This window comes from Myripristis murdjan, chromosome 9 (assembly GCF_902150065.1).
Source record: "Myripristis murdjan chromosome 9, fMyrMur1.1, whole genome shotgun sequence".
Classification (NCBI taxonomy): Eukaryota; Metazoa; Chordata; class Actinopteri; order Holocentriformes; family Holocentridae; genus Myripristis; species Myripristis murdjan.
The window spans coordinates 7,394,670-7,419,102 of record NC_043988.1 but is presented as its reverse complement, the minus strand read 5'-3'; the positions used below and the strand labels follow the sequence as shown (position 1 = coordinate 7,419,102).

Sequence of the window (24,433 nt, the reverse complement as noted above, 5' to 3'; positions counted from 1 at the left end):
TGTAGTTAAAGAACACCACAATAAGCTATTTACGTAATGAATAATGAGGAGCGGACAACATTTTGGCAATGATCGGTGTGGGTTTGATGTGTCAGGCGGTGCAGTGCTTCTCTCTTGTGGACGTTGAGTAAAACTGCGCCCTACTTTTCAGATGGGATGCATCATGCATGGATGTACTGCAACCATATGCCTGTCGTTATTTTACCTAAATGTCATAAGATTAGGCTGTACACAGCTTTCACCACCCGCCTTAAGTGTAAATGAGAAAACAATATTTCCTAACTCACAGATATGTAAGGTGATGTAGGTTAAACTCATATTTCTCTTTTATTAAAATTTGTCGTCCCCCACAATATGATAGGTATGATCTAATTTGTTTGATTACATATTTATGCATTAGTGAGCAATACTACTTTGCTTGTGTATGGGAAGCACTTTATTATGATGGGACATCAAAACGCCACATTATAAACGTATTCACGAATATGGAGTAACGTTATTATTATTATTATTATTATTAGTAGTAGTAGTAGTAGTAGTAGTAGTAGGAATGAAGGCATCTAAAAAAGTTTTAGCAGGAACATTATTATTATTATCCTGGGTTGTGATGGACAGTGAGTTTTAGAGTCCCGTTGTCTGGATGCTGCCGCCAAATACTTGTCAGTTTAGTTAGTTCGGCTGCTAGGCAGTTAGACATGAAAATTTTTACATTTCAACTTACTGAATATCAGCACAAAACACTTTTCAATACCTTTCCGTCCAAAAAACATCAGGTATTCTCCTCTTTGAAAGTCCATATTAGTGGAACCCTTCTCTAAACAACCATGTATCCCCCTTCTCATAGCTCTTAAAAGTAAAGGTTAATGTTAAGAATTCATATATCGACGGATGCAAGAAGCAAACCCATCCAGAAACCTCTGTTTCTGTGAACTTTAACAGTTTTTATCACCTGCAAGTCTCTCTCTCTCTCTCTCTCTCTCTCTCTCTCTCTCTCTCTCTCTCTCTCTCTCTCTCTCTCTCTCAAACACACACACACACACACACACACAGAGAGAGAGAGAGAGAGAGAGAGAGAGAGAGAGAGAGAGAGAGAGAGAGAGAGAGAGAGAGTCATTATAAATTAACCACACTGTATGATCAATAGGAATATTATAAGTACATTTTAGGAGAATATAAAAAATACATAAGTTAAGGAAGGCTACTATAAAAGGTACTTAAAAGTCACTTGAAGTAGCCCACACAGTCTCACTGTGAGCCTCAGAATATTATAGGGGTTTTTCGCTAGGGGTCTGGTTGTGTGTTTGGGTCTGCCCATGACCGATGGAAGCGCGCTCCCGACACTTCAGGTGAATGGAGAGAGAGGGAAGAAGAGGAGCGGGTTACAGTTCACTGTGCGTCGCATTAAAAAGGAACAAGTAGAGCAAAAATGAGTTGCGTTACTTCGCTCGGGGCTCATGTTTTTATGACAACATATCTGTTCTTCGTGACGGGATGCGTTGCACAGAAAGTAAGTCCTTCTGTTGATATTTGTTCTCCGCAAAAATAATTCACAAGCTAAGTTACCTCTAGCCCCAGCTGAGTGCCGTCCTCACAAATTGGGAAAACATCGTGCCAAACTCCGCTAAAAAAATCTGTTAATTTAACGGTTCCTTGTTTGTCGGCAAACGCACACACCTCGTAGAGCATGACTCAAGACATTTTATCAATGTTTTGGGTGTACTCATCATTTCGGCATGCTTTCAATACACAAACCACTAACTTCAACTACTTTTCAACTATTAGACCCAGTTCGGCTGTTATTCTGTCAATCCACCGCCACCAAAATACATCGTGGTGGGCGGTAGCGAGGAGTTCTACAAGTTCAGATTTTATTGCAATAAATGCTGCATGGCTGATTAGAAATATGCCGAGTTTACCAGAAGCCCCAAACGATTCAGCACAAGGTTTAACTTATGATTTCTAAAAAATTTGCGCGTGGCTATAAGTGATGACACATTAAATTGCCAGATTTTTAATAGAAGCCCATACGGAACAGACCGTATTGGGGCCAAGTTGCCTCCTGAAAAAAAGCGCAAGGTCTCGCCGTCAGCTCAGCCTGCTGCTTATGAAGTTGCGAAACATGTACGGGAAGAAAATAAGCAATGCATCAGGTACCAATAAAAATAGTTTAACTTTTAAAAAAACATTTAATTGACCCGTGCTTCTGAGGCAATGCGAGCACATGTCCACAATATTCAAGTGAAACGAGGGGCTATACTTCTCAGGAACTTGTTTTTACTTGTCCGCCTCATGTTTCAAATACTGTTGATTAGTAAAAATGATTGTTTGCTAAGGTGATTTGCATCTGGATAGCAGACATTCACAAGCGCCGTGCGGTAATTTACATGAGGAAAAATACTCCCCATGGCTCTCTTATGACGAATCCATATATAGAGAAATATGTGTATTGCCTTATGTCCTGCTGATACTGTTCTTTTTCCAGTGCCTTTCAGCCAACATACCTTTGAGGCAGAGTAAATTTTAACATTTCACAGCTCTGGGCCACATTATATCCTCACGCTTTCAAAGGGATGTTTTGATGTTACTGCACTTCACAGAGTTGGAGAATGACATGTCGAGTCCAAGCTGCTGAAATGAGAACCACATTTAGAACGTGTTCACCTTTTGTTCCAGCTACTCTCATAATCATTTAGGCAAATTCCCCTGCTTTGACCGTGTCCTGCATGTGGTTCATGGTTGATAGCTCCCACTGATCAACAGAAATGCCAATATTCAGAGAGAGATGCTTCTTTATCATTAATGTCACAGGCCTGCTTGTTTTAGCGTCTGCTGTGGCATAGGCAAAGCTCCTGCATGTGTAACCGGGTTCGACGGGGATACCTGTACCACAACCACACATATAACTGAGAACGCACGCATTGTTGGACACTGTCCAGTAGCCTGAAACATTAGTGTTTACGTAGACCGAGGCAGGGGCATGCCTCTGTATTTGCTCATGGAGACAGGAATAGTGATGTCTTGCTGTTCAGAGACAGAAAATAACAGCAAGAGCAACCCTCTGTACGATTTGATCACCACCACCACCACGTATCCCCTTCAGTTTCACAGAGTGATTGACAGTGTTTCTCTGGCTGCCCTAGCTTTTCGGAGAGAACCTGATTAATCTCCCTTGTTTTACAGATTTTGATCAAAAGCACCCGTTAATGGTGCACACATCTTGAAACTGAAAGCATCTTGTGTGCTATTCCCTGCAGTCTTTTACGGTCAAATTCATGTTTGCATTCAGGTCTTGCTCTCTGGATTCAGGGAAGAGTTGTGAAAAGGTTGTAAATATTGGTCTGCTCTCCACTACAGGAAATAAATCAGCGTATTTTTTTAAAATTAAGTAACACTCCCTCTTTCGACAATCCGCGGTTCATATACTTTCTTACCAACTTTTGTGACAGAATCATTGCGGTAGAACATCCTTATGATAACCTTCAGACCCTGCTCCCCTGTTTTTGATTTGTGTGTGACATGACACAATGTCCCCATGTGCGACGGTGCCCGGTGTCATAACATAAAAGGATTATGCTCGACACAGATCTCCCCTGGGACATCAAGACCACACTGTCAGCCGGGAGAAGCTCTGAGGCTTACACCTGTCAAGAGTCGTCCTCATCCACTGATGGAGAATGGCAGCTCAGCAGCACAGTTCTTAGAATTGCACAACAAAAGCCCATGGTATATTGAATTGTCAGCGTCCCCAGCTTTAGTTTCTGTGTGCATAGGGTGCTCACTATCTTTGCAATTATCTGCCTGAGGGGGCACTGTAAATGATGGCTTTGTCCTCCGCTCCCCTTTTGTATTAAGTTGATTTTTGGAACAGCGTAAACAAGCTTGGAATTTATTCTATCCCCCCTCAGAAAAAAAATGGGAGGCATTCCAAGTTTGTCAGTCCACAGTTCAGCAATGTAGACAAGGGAGAGTGAATCCGATTCTGTTTTGCTCCGCTCTGTCTTTCGGACGGTTTTGCTTTGCTATGCAAGGAGGGAACATTCAGCTCTAATTGAAGAGTTGCTGGACCCAAATCAATTCACTAATTCCTCCACTGAATTAGTCTGTCAACAGATACACAGAAAGTCTGTCAACAGATAAACATGTCAGCATGTGTCAGCGGCACTGTGACTTTAAATGAGATTGGATGAATGGCCAGGGCAAGAGATGGAAAGGAGGTGAGAGAGAGCTATACTCTTTGTGTTGTCATACTGCAATGAATCAAAAACAAACCTGCAGTTGCAGTGTTGGCCCGTTGAAATTTTGAGATTGTAAGAGGTTGCCTACGGTAAGTCATTTGTCACCGGGAGAAGTGTTCAGGGGGCATCCTAAGATAGGAAAGACCAAACTGCAGTGAATTTTCTTGCTCTGTGACTTATGCTGGACCGAGTCTTTGTACAGTCCAGTTTTGTTCCAATTTCAAAACCATGCTTGTAAATACTTATCCATTTCAAATAACGGCTTCCTCTTGGACTTCTCTCACACCCCAAATCCAATGGCCTCTCTAGTCATAAATCAGGGACTCTGGTCTGTGCAGAATCTTTGGCCTTCAAATTAAATTGAACATTACATTGTATCCTTGATTGTGTGGGAACAAAGCACATCCTGCATTAGCGTCTGAATTTTCTCCCCCCCACACTTTTTTTTTCTGTGTCTTTTTGAAATTGCATTAGAAGGATCTGGGTCTGCATGCATTGCAATATTCAGGGAAAAAAGTGATGGCGGCGTGACTTTTTGTAAGTGCAGCCCCTAGTGCTAGGGGCTTCTGTCTGAGGTGCTGCTGAAAGACTAATTATCATGGATGCATTCACGGGATCACATTCCAAAATCTGGAAATGATTTGTCGAAACTGGTTGAAACCACCGTGGAGATAAGGTCGTGTTTCACCCACAGGGCTCCACAGTCCTGCTTTAACGGCCACGGCGGCGGCAGCAGCAGCAGCTCTTTCTAGAGGAAATATGTTAATAGGTTTGCACCACAAACATGGAAGGGAGAGAGCCCCCATCTGTCTGTCCACCCACCCACCCAGTCACATATCTGTGTGAGCTGGAGAACCACCACAGTAATGATTCCCAGCATTCCACTTTTGCACGCGGGCCACAGAGAATGTCCCCATCCTGGCACTGCACATAAAATGGTGATCAAACATGCACGGGGCTCAAAGAAGCATTTCAGAAGGCACTCGCGATGCATGCAGCGATGGAAACGTGCTGAGCCGGCACAGCGGTGGTCAATGGGAGCGACCCAAGGAATGCCTGGGCTTAATCAGGCCGCCACACCAGTTGTTTGTAAACTCACCCTGGGTGAATGTGCGGCCACTGACATGAGCCCACAAGGAGAGGCATTGACATCACAGAGGAGATATGTGATAACTCCTGGGCTCGAGTATCAGAGCTTTTCACAGCTGTGCAGAATGATCTCAAGGAGCCTCTTTTTAGCCACTGCTCAGAGACGTCTGTCTGTGTATTTTGAGAGCAATACATGTATTCTTCTTGTTTTACATGCATTTTATTCATCTTTTCACCCACTAGAGACCTATCACACCCTTGCAATTATTGGAGCCTTTAGGGAACAATAAACACATGAACACCAGTGAAAATGATATAATAATGATGATAAAATGAGTAAAACTTTCATGAAATAACTAAAACACCAATTATCAAAATAAATTATATTCCGCTCTCTTCTGTATGCATACACCAAATTTTTGGGACATTTTGATACTAAGTTGCAGCCTCTTTTGCCAGCACCTCACTTTGTCTCATGAAGCCTAAAGTCCTTCTCTAACTCACCTGCGACTGCTCCTTTGTGACCGGCATAGGGAACTCCATAAGGGATAATGATTTTTACCCAGATTCACCTCATCAACATGGGAAAACAAAGCGTCCCCGATGTTTTGTACATTCAGTGCACCTCCAATAGTACATGAGATAAGTGTCTGGCTGTTTCTGCACCAGTGTCACTAAGGACAAATTCCTGTCTATTTGCACTACTTTGAGAACGGATAGACATTTTGATTAAACCAGTGGCCCCACTTTTGTTGAACTGAAAAGTAGCACTAGATTATGGTTAAAGTTTCTTGACCTTATTTATTTTGCAGTAGTGCAGTCTCACCTTTTCCATTTTCCTCTTCCTTTTTTTGCATTTCATAATTTATGCTACTCACTGACTGCTGCATCATGTGATTGAATTGCATTCTCTTCTTTTCCATTTTATATTTTCTTTTTTTGCGCTCAGCTCTCTTCTAAAAAAGACGTCTCAGTCTCAGTGAGACGATCTGACTTAACAGAGTGGAAAGTAAGCCCGTGCAGGTTTGTTTTTAAAAGGAACACACTTTCTGACTGCTCCAGTGAGCTGTAATATCTTGATAACGATCCAGACATGAGAATTTGAGCGTGATTGTAATGCATCCTGAGTGGATTGGTGCTTCCGAAGTGCTAGCCTGTGAAGCAGTGTCACTTTTCTCCTCCAGTAAACAGGACTAGTGAGGATCCCTGCCCCCTTTTGAGGGGCCCGCCTGCCTGTTTATGAGCCAGTCCTGGACTGTTTGTGCATGAGAGAGAGTGCGTGTGTGTGTGCGTGCATGTGTGTGTGTTAACAGTACTCCACATAAGCCAGCCTGTGTTACAAAGTTTTTGCTGTGGTGTCGTCAGCCTGGGTGGTTAAAAAAAATCCCTGTTACAGGGAGTTAGACTGCAGTTTCCCTCAGAGTAGGTACTTTATAAATGAAGGGGTTTTTACTGTAGAGTTAATTTATTTCATTTATTCAGTAAGCCAGAAAAATACAAATATCTACTACATGGAGAGTGTTAAAAGATAATTAGTTTTTAATAATAAACAGAGATGTGACCCCCTCTCCACCACCACCCAGGTTTAATTTAGGTTTAATATTTTAATTTCCCTCTCTTTATTTTGTAACTTTTTATGTTCTTGATCACATCCCTGACCAAGTTTCTGTTTGACAAAACATGATTAATATGAGGAGAAAGTTTACAGAGCATGTGAGATAACCATTTGAAATCAGTTTTTTGGAATATGAACAAACTGATCTGGCACTGTAGCTCTTCCAGCATACCAACAAATTAGCTCCTTGGCGTTAATTAAATTTCAGTGTGCTACAATTTACCTGCCAAGTAATTACACAGGTTCACTGTACAAACCCCTCCGTGGAATGAATGCAGCCTCCTTTTTTTAGGACATGGTGACGCAAAATGATAATGATAGAACAATACCATTTGTCCGGGCCCCCCCAGTAATGACAGCAGCTGCTCTGATGTTTCACTGAACAAGTCATTCCAGACAATTATGTGCTTGGTTGATCCACTTCTGTCCAAGACGGAAGCCCCTGTCAGTGGCACAACTGGGGCGCAATGACCAGAAGGCTCTTATGTAAACTTTCAGCCCGCCCCGCACTTATTAGCATCACGTCATTAAAATATTATCTGCCGTCCTTGTCATGCAGTGGCTCACTAAAACGGCACTGCGGCCCATTGTTTCACCATGAGAAAAGGCATCCTTGAATAATTAGCGGCCTGCCAGTGGAGCGGCCTGTGATGTAACAGAACTGAGATGTTTGGCATTATAAGAATGTCCCATTTCCATTCGACACTGTGGCACTTTGGGGGCCCTTTCATGTGTAGTCTAGCATGCACATCACAGGGCACATGGGACCCCCCCGACTGCCTCGTCCTGGTGGGGGTGATAGCATACACTCTGCCCATGACACAGTTCTCTCTCATCAGATGTGGTGTTCCACATATCAAGACACTTTTCCCAGATTACCGTTATTTGCAGCTTCCTTTTTTTTTTTCTTCTAATAATGTTTGTTTTTCTCTCTTAATTGGGTAGCTGCTCTGTGATGATCTGTGGTGATCTCAGCAGGGAGACCTCGCTGAGAAAACAGCATCAGCAACATATAAAAATGTTCTGACATCACTGGCCATTTCTGCAGTAAAGTTGGACGCATCTTCCCTCTCTTCCCCCTAACATGCCCCCATGTTGTGAAGTGTTTCCCCTCTTTATATATGAGGTTGCGCAACCTCGCTGCAACTTTGCAGAACAGGACCCAAAATCGGCTTACCCTCCTCAACCTCCAAAGGAATGGCATTTAGCTAGTTCAAATGTCATCCGTGTAATTCTGCGCTGTAGCACATGAATTTGTTGTAAGTGGGAGGCCACAGCTAGTGTACCATGTTGTTTCCTAATGCAACTGTGCTTCCAAATGCCACTTAAGACAGATTAAGGTTGACGTTCAGGCTTAGAGTGGAATTACACTGTCATATAGGACTTAAAATTACCTAAATTTACATCAACCTCCCTGCTAGATAAAATGATAAGTTAGTACGATTTATCAAAATGACTTTACAGTTACTGAAAGTTTTGTTGAGTTCACTAAAATTAATGTCTCCAATCACATGTCTTAATCAATCCAATGTCTTTGATATCACTAAGTAGTGCTGTCGGTCAAGTAATTAAATATAAAGCACCCTTTGGCCTGTGCTGTAGTAAGCTGGTTAGTGATACTTTTCACAATATAGGTTGGTCTACACATTTTGATTTGCATTTTTTTGTGCTTTTTTTTGTGTGGTTTTTTTTTTGTGCAGACACTCACAGGTATGTACGTCACACTGCCCTCCTTGCCTTCTTTGACCTTCAGTGTGTCTGTATGAATGTGCTGTGGCCTTGCTGTGTCAGCTGTATCAGCTATAGAGAGGGCTGTCAGTCTGCTCCTGAGGACCGCTGGGCCAAGTGAGCGGTTCTCTCTCCCAGTCATGATTGAAAAGTACATCTAGATTTTGCTACTTAAAATAAACTGTCCAAGGAATGCTTTTGATAAATACATGCACATGGGGAGAGATGGCCCATGGAGTAATCAAAGCGCCTGGCTGGCTCCATACACCCTGACTTCCCCAGTGCCCCCATTGCCCTCTTCCCCCCCTCTCATCTTGACTGTGTTCTCAAAGCTTCTGTGCTCTCAGTCTAGTCTAGAGCTCTAGTGCCGCCCGCGGGTGTTAGTTTGTTACCTGTCTGGTGGTGTGCTCTGCCAGTCTGGGTCATTCCCACAGTCCAGAACGGAGGCCAACAGGAAAGCTCATAAACACACAGGCCCCCTACAAAGGTCTGGTCCTGAGCTCCCTGGCCCACCAACACATCTGCCTCTGCTTAAGCCCCAGGTCCCCCTACATCCCCACACACCTGGGAAGAATTACAGCCAGCATGTTTGAAGAAATACCCTCCCCAGGGTTACCCAAGTAGGCCGATACAGGCAAAGCGCAGGCTTTGATATACTGGCAGATCAACAGGGTTGAATAGTTCAGCTTCAAGCTGGTTAATTCTGAGGCAGTCAGAATGCAAGTTGGGTGTATTATTTGCTGATGGAGCCTTGGTGATTACAGTTGACATTTTGTAAACCAGGTCATCGTAACTGCCAGTCTGGAAAACAGTTTTAGTAGATGCCTAAAATGCAAATGTAACATGTGGGATTCTTTGACATCAGCCAAAATTGAATTAGTCTGCTGAAATAGTTGTGTGAAGATTTTTTAGTCATGACACAACTAACATCATGCAATTCACATTGCAGGTGTACTTTGACTGTGGTGCCAAAGTGGATGTGGTGGATGTCCAAGGCCTCATACTGTCCCCCGGTTTCCCCTACAACTACTCCTCTGGGACACACTGCGTCTGGCAGTTCTTTGTGCCTGTTGACTACCAACTCATTCTGGAGATATTTGACTTTGATGTGTTTGAAAGCCATGACTCCACTGCACAGTACGCTGCTATGCCTAATTTTGAAGAGGACGAGACAAGTGAAGAGATGTCATACACTCCTGGCAGCTTTGCTGCCGATGAAACTTCATCAATTAAAGATCCCCCTCCTCAGAGTGATGGGGACATCTCAAAGACGCTGCAGTCCTCCCAAGATGTTGAGGTCAAGCAAGTGGTGGTCCAGGAACAGTCCACAAAGATGGAGATTGCCAAGGTCTCCAACTCTGCCAGAAGGTCCACAGACACCTCTTCTGACCAAACTTCTCCACTTCCTCCTTCTCTTCTCCTCATACCCGGGGATCAGCCTCCTGGGGACAAGGCTGCTAACTCCGTGTCCTCCTCTCTCTCTAGGGGAGACCCAAACCCCAGCCCTAACACGGGCATGGCTGTGGCGGAGACTACCCCTGCTCCATCACGTCCCACCAACACTCCCACTGTGAACCCTGAAACCCAGCAGTCTGTGCTTGATGCCTGCCCCCATGACGTCCTCTACATCTCTGATCTCATCACCTTTTCCTCCAGGTTCTGTGGGTCCAACCGGCCCCCCAGCAGCCAGCTGGTGTTTGGCTCCAGCCAGGAGATGGTGGAGGTCATCATGGAGCTCATCACCACTACCCACTGGGGGCGTGGCTTCGCTCTCCTCTTCCATTACCACAATCTGACCGAGCCAGGGGGGGACCGGCACGCCTTCGCTCCCCCAGCCAGCAAGGTAGACTCTCTCCTGGCTGCTGTGAGCGGAGCTGCCTTCTTCGCTATGATACTTACTAGCGCCCTCTGCGTCATTTTCAGGTAACAGCACTATGGCTGTTCATTCCAAAATCATCCCTACTGATATGGTTGTGATTTTCAGTGATGTTTTTTTTTTTTTTTAAATGAGAATGTATCAGGTAAGAAAATGGAAAGCTTTAAATTGGATTCTGGGAAGTTTTTTTTTTTCTCTAAACACAAAGTGAGTTGCAAAAGCCAGAACTCTCAGCATTTAGTGAAGCATTTCTTTTGACGTCAACAAATCTTGTGAACCTCCCAAAGATATACTGGACATTTTATTCTATGGGACAGTACAAATCTTACCTACTGCATCTATAATGGGTTTATATTTAAGAACATTTTCAGCAATGCATAATCATTCAGAGCAAAAATGAGGAAGTTTTCTGAGCAAAAACCTACTATTTGTGTTTTTACAATGTTTCTGAAATATAAACCATGAATGGCCCTGTAGCAGAGTCTTCAAAATCACTCTCCTGAGAAAACTCGCAGGTACTATCTTTGATTTCTCCCATGAATGAAAATGGGTTAGTCTGTCAGTTGATACATGCACACACACACACACACACACGCACACGTACTCTTACATACACAATCTCCAGTGTGTTGTGTTGACTCAGCTGGAAGCCTCAGTCCCTGATGTGGTGACCCTTGGTGATTAGTTGGGTTTGGCTGCAACCGCACGGCCTCCTTGATGTGGAGTATTCTCATCATAGACAGCAGGGCATTCAAGGTACAGCACCTGGCATCAATTCCAACGCATGAAAACACAGAGGCTGCATGAAAGTGAATGGGCGGGGGAACGAAAAAAAAGAGACAACAAGAAGAAGTAAAACTCAGTGTGTCCTCACCATTTGGTACCGATACCATCATTTAGCTCTCATAGCACCACATCAAAGGTGTCATTTACAAGTTGTTCCCTCGGTCTGTCTCAGGGGACAATGACCACAAGCTGAGGGGACAAGTCAGAAGTTTGTAATACTATCTGTTCGGACAGGATCGCTGTTTTAAACTACTGCTTCAAAAAGACTCAAAATCAGGAGCGATTCACGTTCAAATTTGCATAGTTTCCTGTAATGGCCTTGCTGTGAGAAACACCGTTTTATAATGGCTTTTGCTAATTTCAAATAGATTTTGTTTAGGTTATAAAATTCATACTGCGCTCAGGAGGACTGGTTTACAACACGCTGCACTGTGAACTGCAGCTCAAGGTCTCCAGCTCCTCCGTCGAGCACAACAACTCCGCTGGTTCTTGCTTGTAATGACGGGGAAATTGGAAACACGTGTTCAATAAAATGAAAGTGTAATTAGCAAGAACAACAACACAAGTCATTAGGAAGCCAGGGAATGCGTTACCATGAAATGTCAAGCTCTTAAGTAGCTTAAGTGTCTATTTTTTCTTCTTCGATTGTTCCCAGTTAATTTAAATGAGTTCACAGAAACCACTGGAAAACAGCGAGCTTCACAAGCCAAAGCGAGATCTTGGAAGTTGAACGCAACAGTGGGATTAACTCATGAGTTCCCGTCTGGGCAGAAAAAAACATAAGTAGGGCACCCCTAACCCCTAATCTCATCCCCCAGCTATAAGAGTCATTTTTAATGGGTGGTAGCCAGTTCAGGTGTTTCTGTGCACTTTTTATTTGGTCATGTAGTCAAGAGTGTGACAGAAAAGAAGGGATGCACGTAACCTGGTTTAAAATAATGGGAGGACATCAGGATGAGCAGGAGGTATTTGGAATTTCTTTAGATAAAAAAAAAATCCACTATCAAGAACTACTTGTAACATGGAGACTCCAAAGTGGCATCATTTTCTTCCCTTTTCCATAACTAGAGGTAACTGTATCTGCTAAAGTGCCTTTGAGCAAGACACTACAGGGTTGAAGGGTACTTATTACTTGTTCAACTGGGCATCTCCCAGGTGTGAATGTTTGTAACCGTATGAATGTGAAGCGGGGAAGGGATTTTTTTCCTTATTTGTGTCCAAATAATTCACATAAGCATCATTTGTGTTTCAGTAAATGTGATCAGAATTTGCGATCAGGCAATATTTAAAGTGCTGGGAATGAGTATGTTCGCTGATTGATGACATGGGTATGACACGGGTGCAGACGTGGGGATGGAGTAGGTAATGAAAGTGGTTTTGGTACATGCGTATTTTGCGGGGGGAAGGATAAAACATAGGAATGACAACTTGGCGACAAGCAGGCCATGAACTCCTAGAGTCGTGTCGTTTGTGCAAGGTTGTGGTGCATCACGCTCGATCATCCAAGACCACAACAGAGCAGCTATTGAGAGAAATAGCCACGGGTATGTTGGAGCTATTAGTACGGAGTGAGGTGGTTACTGACTATGTCAAGAAGCTCCCAGTCCAGTGCCATTGTATGGGACGATGTCGATTTTTACATTTTTGGTCAAATTCTGAACATGAGAGGGAATACTCTTAAGAAAACACTGCCAAAAACAAAAAACAAAATGCAAAACAAAGAGAGAGACAGAGAGACAGCGAGAGAGAGAGAAATTGGACGACATTTATAAAAGTTGGCTTTTCAGATATGTTTATAATTATAAACTGAAATGCTGTGGTACTTTATGTTTTCCAGACCCAAACTATGTCCAAAAAGAGCCAGCTCCTGCACATCCAGCAACTCTGAGGTACACACAGTACTGTATACTGTTATTTCTTCCCGTTTCATTCTCCCTTCCTCTCCCCATTTGCTCTCTCTCTCTCTCTGTTCTTCTGTCTTTGTCTCTCTTCTCTCTCTTACCTGCTTTGTCAGACATTCCTCTCAAAGTGAGGCTCTGCCTGGGATTGTAGCACATTTCCTTCAATATTCTTTTGCCACTGGAACCCCCCCCCCCCCCCCCCCCCCCCCCCCCCCACCCACCCACCCACCCACCCACCCACACACACACACACACACACACGCACACACACACACACACACACACACACAGACAGGCCAACCCCGCAGTCAAGTTGGCACGGGTGCACACAGACTTGAAGTAAAGGCTGATCACACTGATGAGCCTATTGATTTGCACCACAGACTGATCGATTTTGATACTACCTGAGACGTCATACTGTAATTGAGGTGCAATTTGTAATGTGAGACTTGTAATTTGAACTATTATTGAACCTGTTAGGAGGAAGAGAGAAGAGGCAAATTTCCCATTAATTATAGGCATCCACCTCTCAATTTGGCAAGCAAACAAACATGCCAGCTTGTTATTTCTTTATCCGCATGGATCTTAAGCTCGCAATATCCGTGATAAGTTCGTCTTTATAATGATGCCCTGTGTTGCAGTCTAAATCCTTGATTAATAAATCTATTATATCTAATTAACATTGATTCAACAAAATAAATCTTAAATAAATTAAATGAAAAAAGATTATGCACTCCAAGTTTAACTAATTATGTCAAATGGGTGAAATCGGTTTTAAATTTGATCAAATTAAAGCCCCTGATTATAGAAAATGTACCTCCGTATGTCATTTTCAAATGAGCTCAGTCTAATGATGGTAGAAAAATGAGAACATCACTTGTGAAATGTGTCTTGAAATGTGTAGGACTGACATGTGGCACAGTGATAGAGCTTCAACCAGGACAGAGCTCACTTTGAGTTACTATGCTTGTTTGGACAGAGACAAATACAGCACAGATGCTGTCCAGTACTGTCTCAAGCCTGTCAGCCAGAATGTTTCACGGTAAATAAATTGCGTAGATGGAGTCGTGACAATGGTTTGGTCAGCAGTTACGTCCAGAGGGCCATATAACCAAATCTATTTGGTGAATTGCCATGAATTTTGCAAACATTCCTGTCGCCTAAAGGATGAAAACAATTTAGGAATTTAGCGATTGGAGTAACCTAAATTTAGCAATTTAGGTTACTCCATGATTTGTCCTCTAACACCAAGGCCTGGCATAGCATCTGCATTAGAAATATTGTGCATGTACCAGGCATGTGAGCATCCCTTCATAGGGGGTAAGAGAACGTTGTTTGGTCTGCTTTATTATGGATCCCACTGGAATTCTGCAAGACACGCCCACAAGCAGTGTGATTGGTCAGAATATTGGCTGACATGTTGCTCATTTGCCAAAATGACCCTGATAAGACAGCAGGGAAAACCAATCATAACCTTAACCTTAACCATGTGGGCATAGCTTGCTCAGAGCTCTAGTGAGATTTATAATAGTGCGTTTTGTTAAGATGTCATCTGGCAAACATAAAGGAATGGTTTACCCCAAAATCCTAATTTTGTAATTATCGACCATCAAACACACAGCAATTTAGCCCCTGTAGTTCCAGCTAAGCTGTCCTAAACTACTGAAGACATCTCTAGGCAACTTTAAAAAAAAAAATCTCCCAACAGCTTATGCAGCATGTTCCAAGTGTTCTGCAGTCCAATTATTGGACTTTTGGACCCACAGTTGGACTCCAATACATACCTCAGTACCTCAGTCTTGCTGCCTTCAAGTGCTCCTCAAAAAGCTCCTACTTCCAAGTTCTAAAGTTGTAAAAAATGTAATGTAATTTTCAGTTTGGCCTGGACTACTGTGTTAATTGCTTTGCTAGCTTGATGTAGTGTAAAAAAAAAAAAAAGAAAAGAAAAGAAAAAAAAGAAAACGGAAAAGAAAATCACATAAGTTAGCCACTGTAGTTGCAAAGCTATGGCACTAACACACAATGGGTGAGGGAGAATCCTTGCATAAGTTTATTTTAGCTCCATTATTTAATTTGCATTATGACAATTTAATGTTACTTTCTCTGATCTGCCTGCATGCAGTATTAGTCTCATATATCATATGTGGTCTGCAGAGAGGGCAGTGTAGTAGTGAGTCATCTTTGCAACACTAAAGCACATAAAGGGGTCATGAAAGTCATCAGGTTTAAAACTCTGCTGGTAGCCGCTTACATAAACGGAGACATTTTTAAAAGACATATGCACATTCGATTTGATTGTGGACCCACATTATGAATATCCATGCACGACATAACAAATAAAGGAAGTGATATGTATCTGCATGACGCAGGCACACAGTACCATCTCATGCCCTCTATGGTGAATTGTGGCCTGGACAATTCATTTTTATTGACTGTCATTGCACTGTGCTGTGGTTCTGTGCAGCTCACTGGGCACAGCTAGAGGTTAGGGGTGTGATTCCCACAGCTTTACACCCATAATAACTAGGCTTTCACCATTAGTACCCTGATAAAGCACTTTCGATAAGCTGTCCTTTGAATGGCATGGTGCTGTGCTTCAGGTGCCAGAGGGGGTCCAGAGCACCAGGGCTGAAGTCAGCGAGCTGCAGCTGGTTGCTGCTAACCAGGCCGACGTGGAGGCAACCACAGAGCAGTGCAACAACCACAACCTGCCGCTCACAGGTAGACACACACACACACACACACCCACGGACAGACAGATACATTGGTTTGCAGATATTGCTGTTTATATATTTAGGTGTATTTATTTATATGGGCCAGTCACTGGTGTCCACGTCTGATATGATCAATATGGTGCAGTTTGTATGATTACATGTTTAGTGTGGAACTGATCATCATTCAACAAGTCCATGTTCTATATTTCAAGCACAAAATGATTCAACCAAATGAAATACAAGGAAACAAAACAAAGCACAGGACACAAATAGCTGGCTGGAGAGTCATAACAAGCCTCCGTAACTCACATAGTCTAGACCAGCACGCGCAGCCGTAGACCCTCAGTCCATACACGGAAAAACACACTCGTGCATGCATCTGCACACACATAAACACACACACGCACACACATTAACATGGATGAGTGCACGTGCACATATAGAGACAGTTGGGTATTTACACAGCCTGTTAGCCTCACAAAGTAAAGTTCTTACAATTTTACGGTCTGTCGACGGAAGACACACCCAAAGCGTTTAAAAATGACATAGCCAACATGATGACCGACCAACAAAAATACAAAACAGATATTCACTTTTGGCTCATTGACTGTTCAGCAATAGGTGGTTTTGGATGGGAATCTTCAGACTCACACTGCGTAGCACAGTGGCACAAACGCGGCTCGAATTAGGGGTTCCGTTCCCACTGGAGCCACCCATGCTAAAAATGCATATACTCATGGCACGGAAGCATCTGCCAAATGGCACTTGCTATTCTATGGTCGCTGACAGAAACCTTCCCATTCATTTTTCCTAACTGTTTTGACCTCCACCTCCATGTTTCTCTCCCCCCCCCCCGAGTCTGAACCCCACCCTGCAGCCCCTCTCCCTCTCTGCTGCTGCTGAGGGGTACCAGTGGGCTGCTTGAGTCCTTTCCAACAAGGCTGATTAATGACTTCGTTTGTCCTTGAACTGAACTTAATGTTTTTGGCATAATTGGGCCATTGTTGTTGCATTTGCCTCAGGAACCTCCTAGGGTCTCATTAGAGAGTCTTGACAGCCCACGAGATACATGCACACACACTCACACACACACACACATATTCACACACACACACACACACACACACATGCATGTACTATGTACACACCCACAGAAATGTCTCTTAGTGGGAGAGAAGGGCATTTAACCAGAGTTTTAGAGAATGATATATTTTAATTATCACTGAAACCTCTGCAAACATTTTGAATACGTTTGCCAGTATTGGAGTAATCACACCTAGAGAGGTCTTGATGGGCCATGCTACCTGTTTATTGGTACAGTACATAACCACACAATTGTGTACACACACACACACACACCACACATAGCAAAGGACACAGAACAACTCCATGCAACATCAATCTAAAGTAGTGTTAAATACTCACTGTATGAAATGAATCACCACTTGCAGTTCAGTCACAGTAGGAATGTACTGCTTTACTATGCGTTTCCAAGCTAAGAATTTTTCCAATAATGAAATCTAATTAATTAAGTGCCATATGTAACACATCAGAGATCAAAGCAAGATGTCTTAATTTTTTGCCTTTTCTAAGTCAGAAGGATGTTAGTTTTAGGAAAAATGGATTAAACCTCAGCCACTTTTGTCCACTGACCCTAAATTAATGCTCTTAATGCAAGTTTGTGCTCACACTGTGTTCACTGAACTCATATTTAATCGAAATTTCCGGCTACATCCTGCCGGCTCCTTGTATCAGGAGGAGGAGGAAGGAGAGGAAGGCAACAAAGGGGCCAGATGGCGAGATCAAAGCCTATGGAATGCACACGATCATGCAGGACATACATTTTGATTTATATTGACAAAGTATGTTCAGTTTTGACCAGAGGACATTTTCCAAGGATGATTACAGTAACTTCAGGACTATAAATCCGCCATGAAATAATTCTTCTGGCCTAGAAATGATCAGAGTGCATTCTTCTAAAAGTGGAAGGTAGGGCTGTTGTTGAATGTGCCTTAATAAATCACACTGGGTCATATATTAAAGAGGTAATGAGATCCTGGTTTGTTTGTCTGGACTCCACATCCCAGGAATCACTTGTGAATGAAACAGTGAGTAGTCCTGTGACATCTTTCCTGTTGGATTTTCTGGTGATAGTGTGAGTTTTTGTAGGTGGTGCTCTTTTCTTTGGTTGTTGCTACTCATGCTAATTGCCCAGTTCCTCTTCTGTTTATTCCACTATTCATTAGAACTATTGCTGCTGATGCTCTAAACTATTTCTTCGTGTGGAAAGGAAAGACACTGGATGCTTATAGCATTACATATAAAAGCTTTCAAGAACTGAATAAGGTTTAACCATTATTGTGTCTTACTGGATATTGACAGAGGCAAGTAAAATAGAAACTGATTTCTATGAAAATGTTATTACCATAAAGCACTTATGAATTGTGCAAATGAGTCCCACCATCTCTCTCTCTCTCTCTCTCTCTCTCTCTCTCTCTCTCTCTCTGTGGGGCAGAGAGATTTGTGGGTTGTGGCATTTAACCCACAAAGCAGCCTGGGAGTAGTTGGAACAACAGGGGAGTACAGTCGGCCTCTGTGTGTGCTCCAGTCATGGTGTTACAAATTTACACCAAAACACAGAGCTTACACAGTACAGGAGTTCAGATTAGGCCACTCTGCATGTAGCTCCATTGAACCAGTGAAGGTGCGGGTCAGAGTCATAAACTACTCCTCAATGCGGAGACACATAAGAGTTATAAGCGCCGCATTCGTCCGGCGTACCCTCAGTTATACTAAAAAGAAGAAGTCAGTTATGAGCAGAGGCGCACATTTGTGATGCTAAAAATCTGATGTCACCGGGGCCAGACATTGCTTTGGCGGCTCCATCAACCAGGAGCTGGTGACAAAGAACTGGACATGACCACTATGAGGGGGAACTTCAGCTGAATTTTCACCCTTGTTTCCGTAGTGAGTGCTGGTGGTGACCTTTCCCAAAATGCGGAGCTGGAGCTTTCCTCCAGTGGATTGACTGAGCTGGACCTTGGGACAGACGAGGTGTTCATTGTATCTTCAGCCCCTAGCCCGAGCAGGCAACCTTTCTCCTCTCATACGGTAAGACCCAGTTCCATTTTGTGCCAACACAGGCATCAGTGGGATTTTATTGGCGGGAGGAGGTGTCAAGGTACAGCTGAAAACTATGAGGACATGCGGGGGAAACAAGGATAATGAAAGGGGGTGAGGCGTGCAGAGGAAGAAGCAGGGGTTCGACCCAGAATTTTTTTTTTTTTCCCGTGCTCTTTTGTACTCTCTTGGAATAAGAGTTGGCATAAGACAGCTCTGGCAGCTTTTTGAAGGACTGGCAAGCTTTTCTGCAGCCCAGGCTAATGGAGTATTATCTACAGAGCCAGATTCCCAGCTCCAATTGTATGTGTGTACGTGTGTGTGTTTGTGCATCTGTGTGTGTCATGCACGCTTTGGTACACAGTGTGTGGTCTGTCTGTGTGTGTCCTCTTTGCAGCAGTCCATGTAAATAGCATTTGAGAAATATCTCAAAGTGGAGACTGGAGAGCAACAATGGCAATATTCAATTCAAAACAGCCTCTTGAAGTGCCTCCATCAAGCTCACCCATGTCGCTGCCATCTGAGCATCCCTGCTAGTGTGGTTCCTCATGACTGGATGTCATTAAACTTTTTTTTTTTTTATGCCAAACAACCACAGATAGATGCACATTACACCGAGGAGCTCATTTGATAAGATTTCATCGCGAACAACCCCATCTGAGAAGAGTTTTGGAGTTAGTTATGATCAAGGCGAATTGCATAACCGTCTGTGGTGAAGATGGGGTTGATTTCGGGTGGTCTGTTTCATTCTCCTTTGTGCAACGTTGAGGAGAATTAGAAGTGAAATTGAATTACCGCTCATTTTGGTGACTGTCCTCGCTGTCCACTTTGAGAGCTGCTTCTTTTTTTTTTTTTTACAGCGACTATGCATGGTGGTGATTTCTCACCTCATGTGCTGAACATAAAATTTGCCATTGTGCCCATGGAGCATTAGTAACCAAAAGCATATTTCATTTAAACCCCTTTAATACTTGTCTAGACAAAGCTAGCTGCTAGTGACTCTGTGGGAAGGATTATCTTGGCTTGCTTTTTCTCTGATGGGTGCAACCTCTCTAAGACCTTCACCCTCCCCTGATCAGCAGCAGCTGACTGACCAGAAAGAATATGGCCCTAATGGCCCTAATGGCCTTCATACATGAAACCTGTCACTCAGCAACTACAAGGCAAGGCAAGGCAGCTTTATTTATATGGCGCTTTTCATACACAGATGCAACTGTGTGCTACACAAAATAAAATGAAAAAAAAAAAAAAAAACAGTAAAATTAACAGATTTGAAGGGAAAAGAGAATTAAAAGAGGCAGTTATTAATATAGTCTTTCAGCTCTACAATGGGTGATCTATGCAGCGCTCCATACATTGCAGCATTATTTGTGCAGATCCATAATATACAGCACAGAAATAAAGAGTTCTGGATACACCGTCCCAACAACATGATTGAAACTGTTCCAGAGCCCCAGCTGGGCACTTGACAGCTTTAATATACTTAAATAATGAATGAGTTTGTTACGTGAGCCACACACACTCAGCTGGCTGGCTGTGTGACCGAATGGGCCAAGCTAATCAGTACAGTTCCTTCTTGTTAATCCATTAAGATAGTACACAACAAAATCTGAAGGGAACAATTAAAGGTTCGAGTAGGAAATGAAGCAGGTGCCAACAGCAGATTGATGGATTTTCTCTCTCACTCCGAGGCAGTCAGCTTTTTGCCGATAATGTCCCAAAGGAGTCCATTCAGGGGTGAAATGAATGAACAGAGTGCTGGGAGTGCATCGGTACAATTTCCTGAGTGCCGTAATAATTATGATTCAGAACGCTAATTTTAAGCATTAGCCATCAGAGAGTACATTTATTGAGGATCTTTTAGATGAACCTCATTTTGTTTTACATTAGGGATCTAACACACTTTATTTGTAAATTAAAAGAGGAATATCAATTAACTTTGCAGTATCGCTCACTAATTACATGCAACACTTACTATGATTTCAGTGCAGAAACTGCCTGATAATTGATAGTACTATCCATGACTGTTCAGTCGCACCAAGATTAAAAACCAGACAAGGCAGGGCTATTGTTAGTGCCCAAGCCCACTCTTTCCACCCACTCTCAATAGCAAAGATGCGTGCATTCTTCAATGGCAACCCTGCTTGGTGCAGCCTTTTAGGTCATTGACCATTATAGCTGCAGTTGAGTGGTTGAGCATAATGCAACCTCTGAAATCTGAGTTATTTATGATGTTTGGTAATCAGTTTCTTTCTCCCGATCTACTCCTGTTTTAATCTTTATTTCTCTGGGGAGAGTTTGTCAACCATACACAGAATTTTTCTTTCCGCCTTCATATTATACCTTAAGGTTTCAGTTAAGGGCAACACAGAGAAATTTCAAAAACTGAGGGAAAAAAAGTGGAATCCTAATTGCTGATGGAGAGTGTTTTGTGCCCCTATAGCTATCTAATGAACGAGGCATCAAAACTAATGCATAATTAAACAAAATCAATCATTTCCCAGTCAACAAGTGCAGAGAAGTTAACCATGACTGTTAAGATGCCTGAGTTTTGAGTAAGAATAGAATCAGCAGCTCTCAGAGATTGCTGCAAACATCTGTGAACCTCCAACATGGTTGCCAGAGGACATGTTGCATCACCTGACACAGAACCTCACCGCTTTCTCATTTAATCTTTTTTCCATGTCTGTGCTGGGTGTGTCCGAGCAGCGGGACAGGTTTCTGCGGCACAGTGACACTGGTCCTAGTCCTGTAGGAGACTGGCCCACTCCAGGCCCTGCCGCCTCGCCTACCGACGCCAGGTCAACCAAGGACAGCAGTGGTGGCTGTGCCAGACCAAGAGCCTGGAGCGTACGCACCTTCCAGGACTTCCTGCCTCCTCTGCCACAGCTTCATAAGAAGTGGTGCAGCTGGAACTCCACCAGTCCCTTCACCAAGCTAGTGGACAGCGTCAGTACTAGAATTTCTCCTGTGTTTTCACTCTCAGGACTGTAAATATGTGGAATGTGAAGTTGATGAATAGTGTTAGTGTGAAAGCTTCCTCTAATGTCAGTGAGTCCTGGTGGCTCAATGGGTGAGGAGCCATTAAGTTTACTGTTGTGCTATTGACTCAAACAAGTGAAAAATTTATAACCTCATTAAAATCAAATGGAAAAAAATGCTAGTGGGGTGAGATCATTTAATCTGTTTCCAACAGAAATTTCCTTGAAACAAGTGTAACTTTCTTAATTTAAGAAAATTGTCAACTACATTGTGACTGTGTCAAATCATCTTACCTTGCTCTTACAGAAAGCTAGATTTAAGACTTGGTATTAAATGAACCATGACTTTTATTGTTTGTCATCTCCTCTGCCTCTTGCTCCCTTCTGTATTACCTGTCGCTCCCCACAGCTTTGTATTGTATCAATTTTATGTTACAATAAATATGGGAACCTTAAGGCCTTCTCTCACCAGTTGAAATGGGTTGCCACTGATCTACTACCCTCTTGAAAGTTTACATTTTCAGTAAAATTTTAGGGGTCCAGCTGCAAAACAATGACTGCAACATTAAAATAAGAACCATTTCTTAACTCAGAGCTGTATTATTAGCTCTAAATCCAGTTTGGTTCTACCTCTATTCAAGCAATAACATTTTGGCATTCTATCACAGATGCAGAAAGGTTCAGTTTAGCAGCGCTACCCCACCCCTGGGTGTGATTATATTGCAGAGGATAAACTGTTCTGTATTGTTCCAGGCTCCATCCAGCCTGGTGGCTGACTGCAGAGGGGAGGACAGCAGGAAGGTCTTCTCGGATGTCCACCTGGAGGCCAAGGCAGATAACAGCACCATGTCAGACTCCTCTATCAGCAATGCCTCCTACCCTTTGGCTCTGCCCGCTCAGAGGCAGCGGCGTCTCAACTCCACCAGCAACCTGCGACGCTCCCGCTTCACAGGACCGTACTTCGGCCTGCTGTCTGGGACAGCAGACCCCGCCAAGACCTCTGGGGTCTCCCACGGCCAGGCTTCCCCTTCTGAGGCCAGCACCGGTTCCTCCTCCTCCGGCCAGCTTCAGGGTGAGAGCGCCCAGGCTGGGAAGAGGTGCGACTTCCCAGCTGAAGGCGACCACATCAGCGTGCCGGTGTTCGCCATCTCTGAGGAGGAGGATCGGCAGCCTCTGGTCCTAGCTGAGCACCTGGGCCAAGCCTCTGCCTCCTCCGCGCTGAATGGACTGGTTAGGGGAGCGAATGAGGGAAAAGGGCCTGCCATAGGAAGCACCGGCCGCAGCGCCCAGAGCAGCAGCCCCCACCTCCAGCGGGCCAACAGGCCAGAGTGGAGACCCTGGGGGACCCAGGTGTCCAGGGGTGCTAGTCCGCACCCCTCCACCGAGTCAAAGCCTGCCTTTGTGCATAGCACAGTCAATGACACCCACCCCTCCCTCAGCCAGTCAACAGTGCCGTGCAGTGTGATTGGCAAGGAGATGTGACCAGTCAGGCTTTAAGATGATGGGAAGAGCAGGGACTCTCTGGTTGGCCACTTAAGCATTTGGGAACTCTGTTAGTGCCACTTTGTGAAATATATAACCTACTTCTTTGAATTCTGAAATCAACTCTTGTATGAAATTATAACTATCTATAGCTTCCTGCTGGCAAATGAATTGTCATTGTAGTCATTGTCTTTTTTTTTTTTTTTTATAACACTGTCTTTGAACAAAGATGGAATATCATGCTGCTTACTATGCCAAGGCATTGACTGCTATGGTTTTGTGTGTTAAAAAATATGGATTGCAAAAATGAAAAGCATTATTTTCTAAGTGAGTATTCCATGACTCCCCAACTCTTGTGAGCACTTTTTTTTTTATCTGATTGATATATTAACCAGTTTGATACAATTCAATGAGCTGTAATATCCCAACACACGCACTTTCTATCCAATAGCTCGTTGCAGTAATTGTGCTGCCCTGTGCCAACTTCTAACTTATGTCTTAACATGGGAGCATTACAGTGCATTACAGCACAGGCTAATACATGCTTATAGTATGAACTTATTACCCACAAGTGTTCAGCAGAGCATAGATCATACATTAATATGAATTGCTGCGACAGTGTATACCTATGTATTCCTAAGGCCAATACTGGATTATAAAAGGGAAATCATAATTGTCTAAAAGCAGTTACTAATATACAGTATTAGGATTAAGGTTAGTATGAAGAGATACTAGCAATCATTGTACTTTAAAAGGGGTTGGTTGGGACTTAAAGTTTTAATAAAGGCTATGTCATCTATATGTGTTGTTTTCTTGATTTGACACCCACAAAATGTATTACACAATCAGTAGGAAAGTGAAAGAAGCCCAGGACAGACATTACTGTAACTTTGGAAATACATGTGC

At 43.3% G+C, this 24,433-nt stretch overlaps 1 protein-coding gene across 2 annotated transcripts; it reads left to right on the top strand.

The window, feature by feature from the left end:
* The first annotated feature begins 1,312 nt into the window (after positions 1-1,312).
* On the top strand, positions 1,313-24,326 carry LOC115365076 (uncharacterized). Of its 2 annotated transcripts, XM_030059820.1 has the most exons (8): positions 1,313-1,507; positions 9,617-10,035; positions 10,153-10,590; positions 13,167-13,218; positions 15,831-15,951; positions 18,913-19,055; positions 21,774-22,013; positions 22,799-24,326. In XM_030059820.1, exons 1-8 carry the CDS (start codon positions 1,427-1,429, stop codon positions 23,525-23,527), a joined length of 2,223 nt encoding a protein of 740 aa, XP_029915680.1. In that variant the 5' UTR covers positions 1,313-1,426; the 3' UTR covers positions 23,528-24,326. The 2 variants fall into 2 exon arrangements, with proteins under 2 accessions (XP_029915680.1, XP_029915679.1); XM_030059819.1 differs by having other exon boundaries at positions 9,617-10,590.
* Positions 24,327-24,433: the final 107 nt, after the last annotated feature.

Bases quoted from the DNA above. Each gene is read 5' to 3' on its own strand.
- LOC115365076 (XM_030059819.1), top strand. From the start codon at position 1,427: ATGAGTTGCGTTACTTCGCTCGGGGCTCATGTTTTTATGACAACATAT. The intron at 1,508-9,616 runs GTAAGTCCTTCT...TTCACATTGCAG, and splicing joins CGGGATGCGTTGCACAGAAA to GTGTACTTTGACTGTGGTGC. The intron at 13,219-15,830 runs GTACACACAGTA...GCTGTGCTTCAG, and splicing joins GCACATCCAGCAACTCTGAG to GTGCCAGAGGGGGTCCAGAG.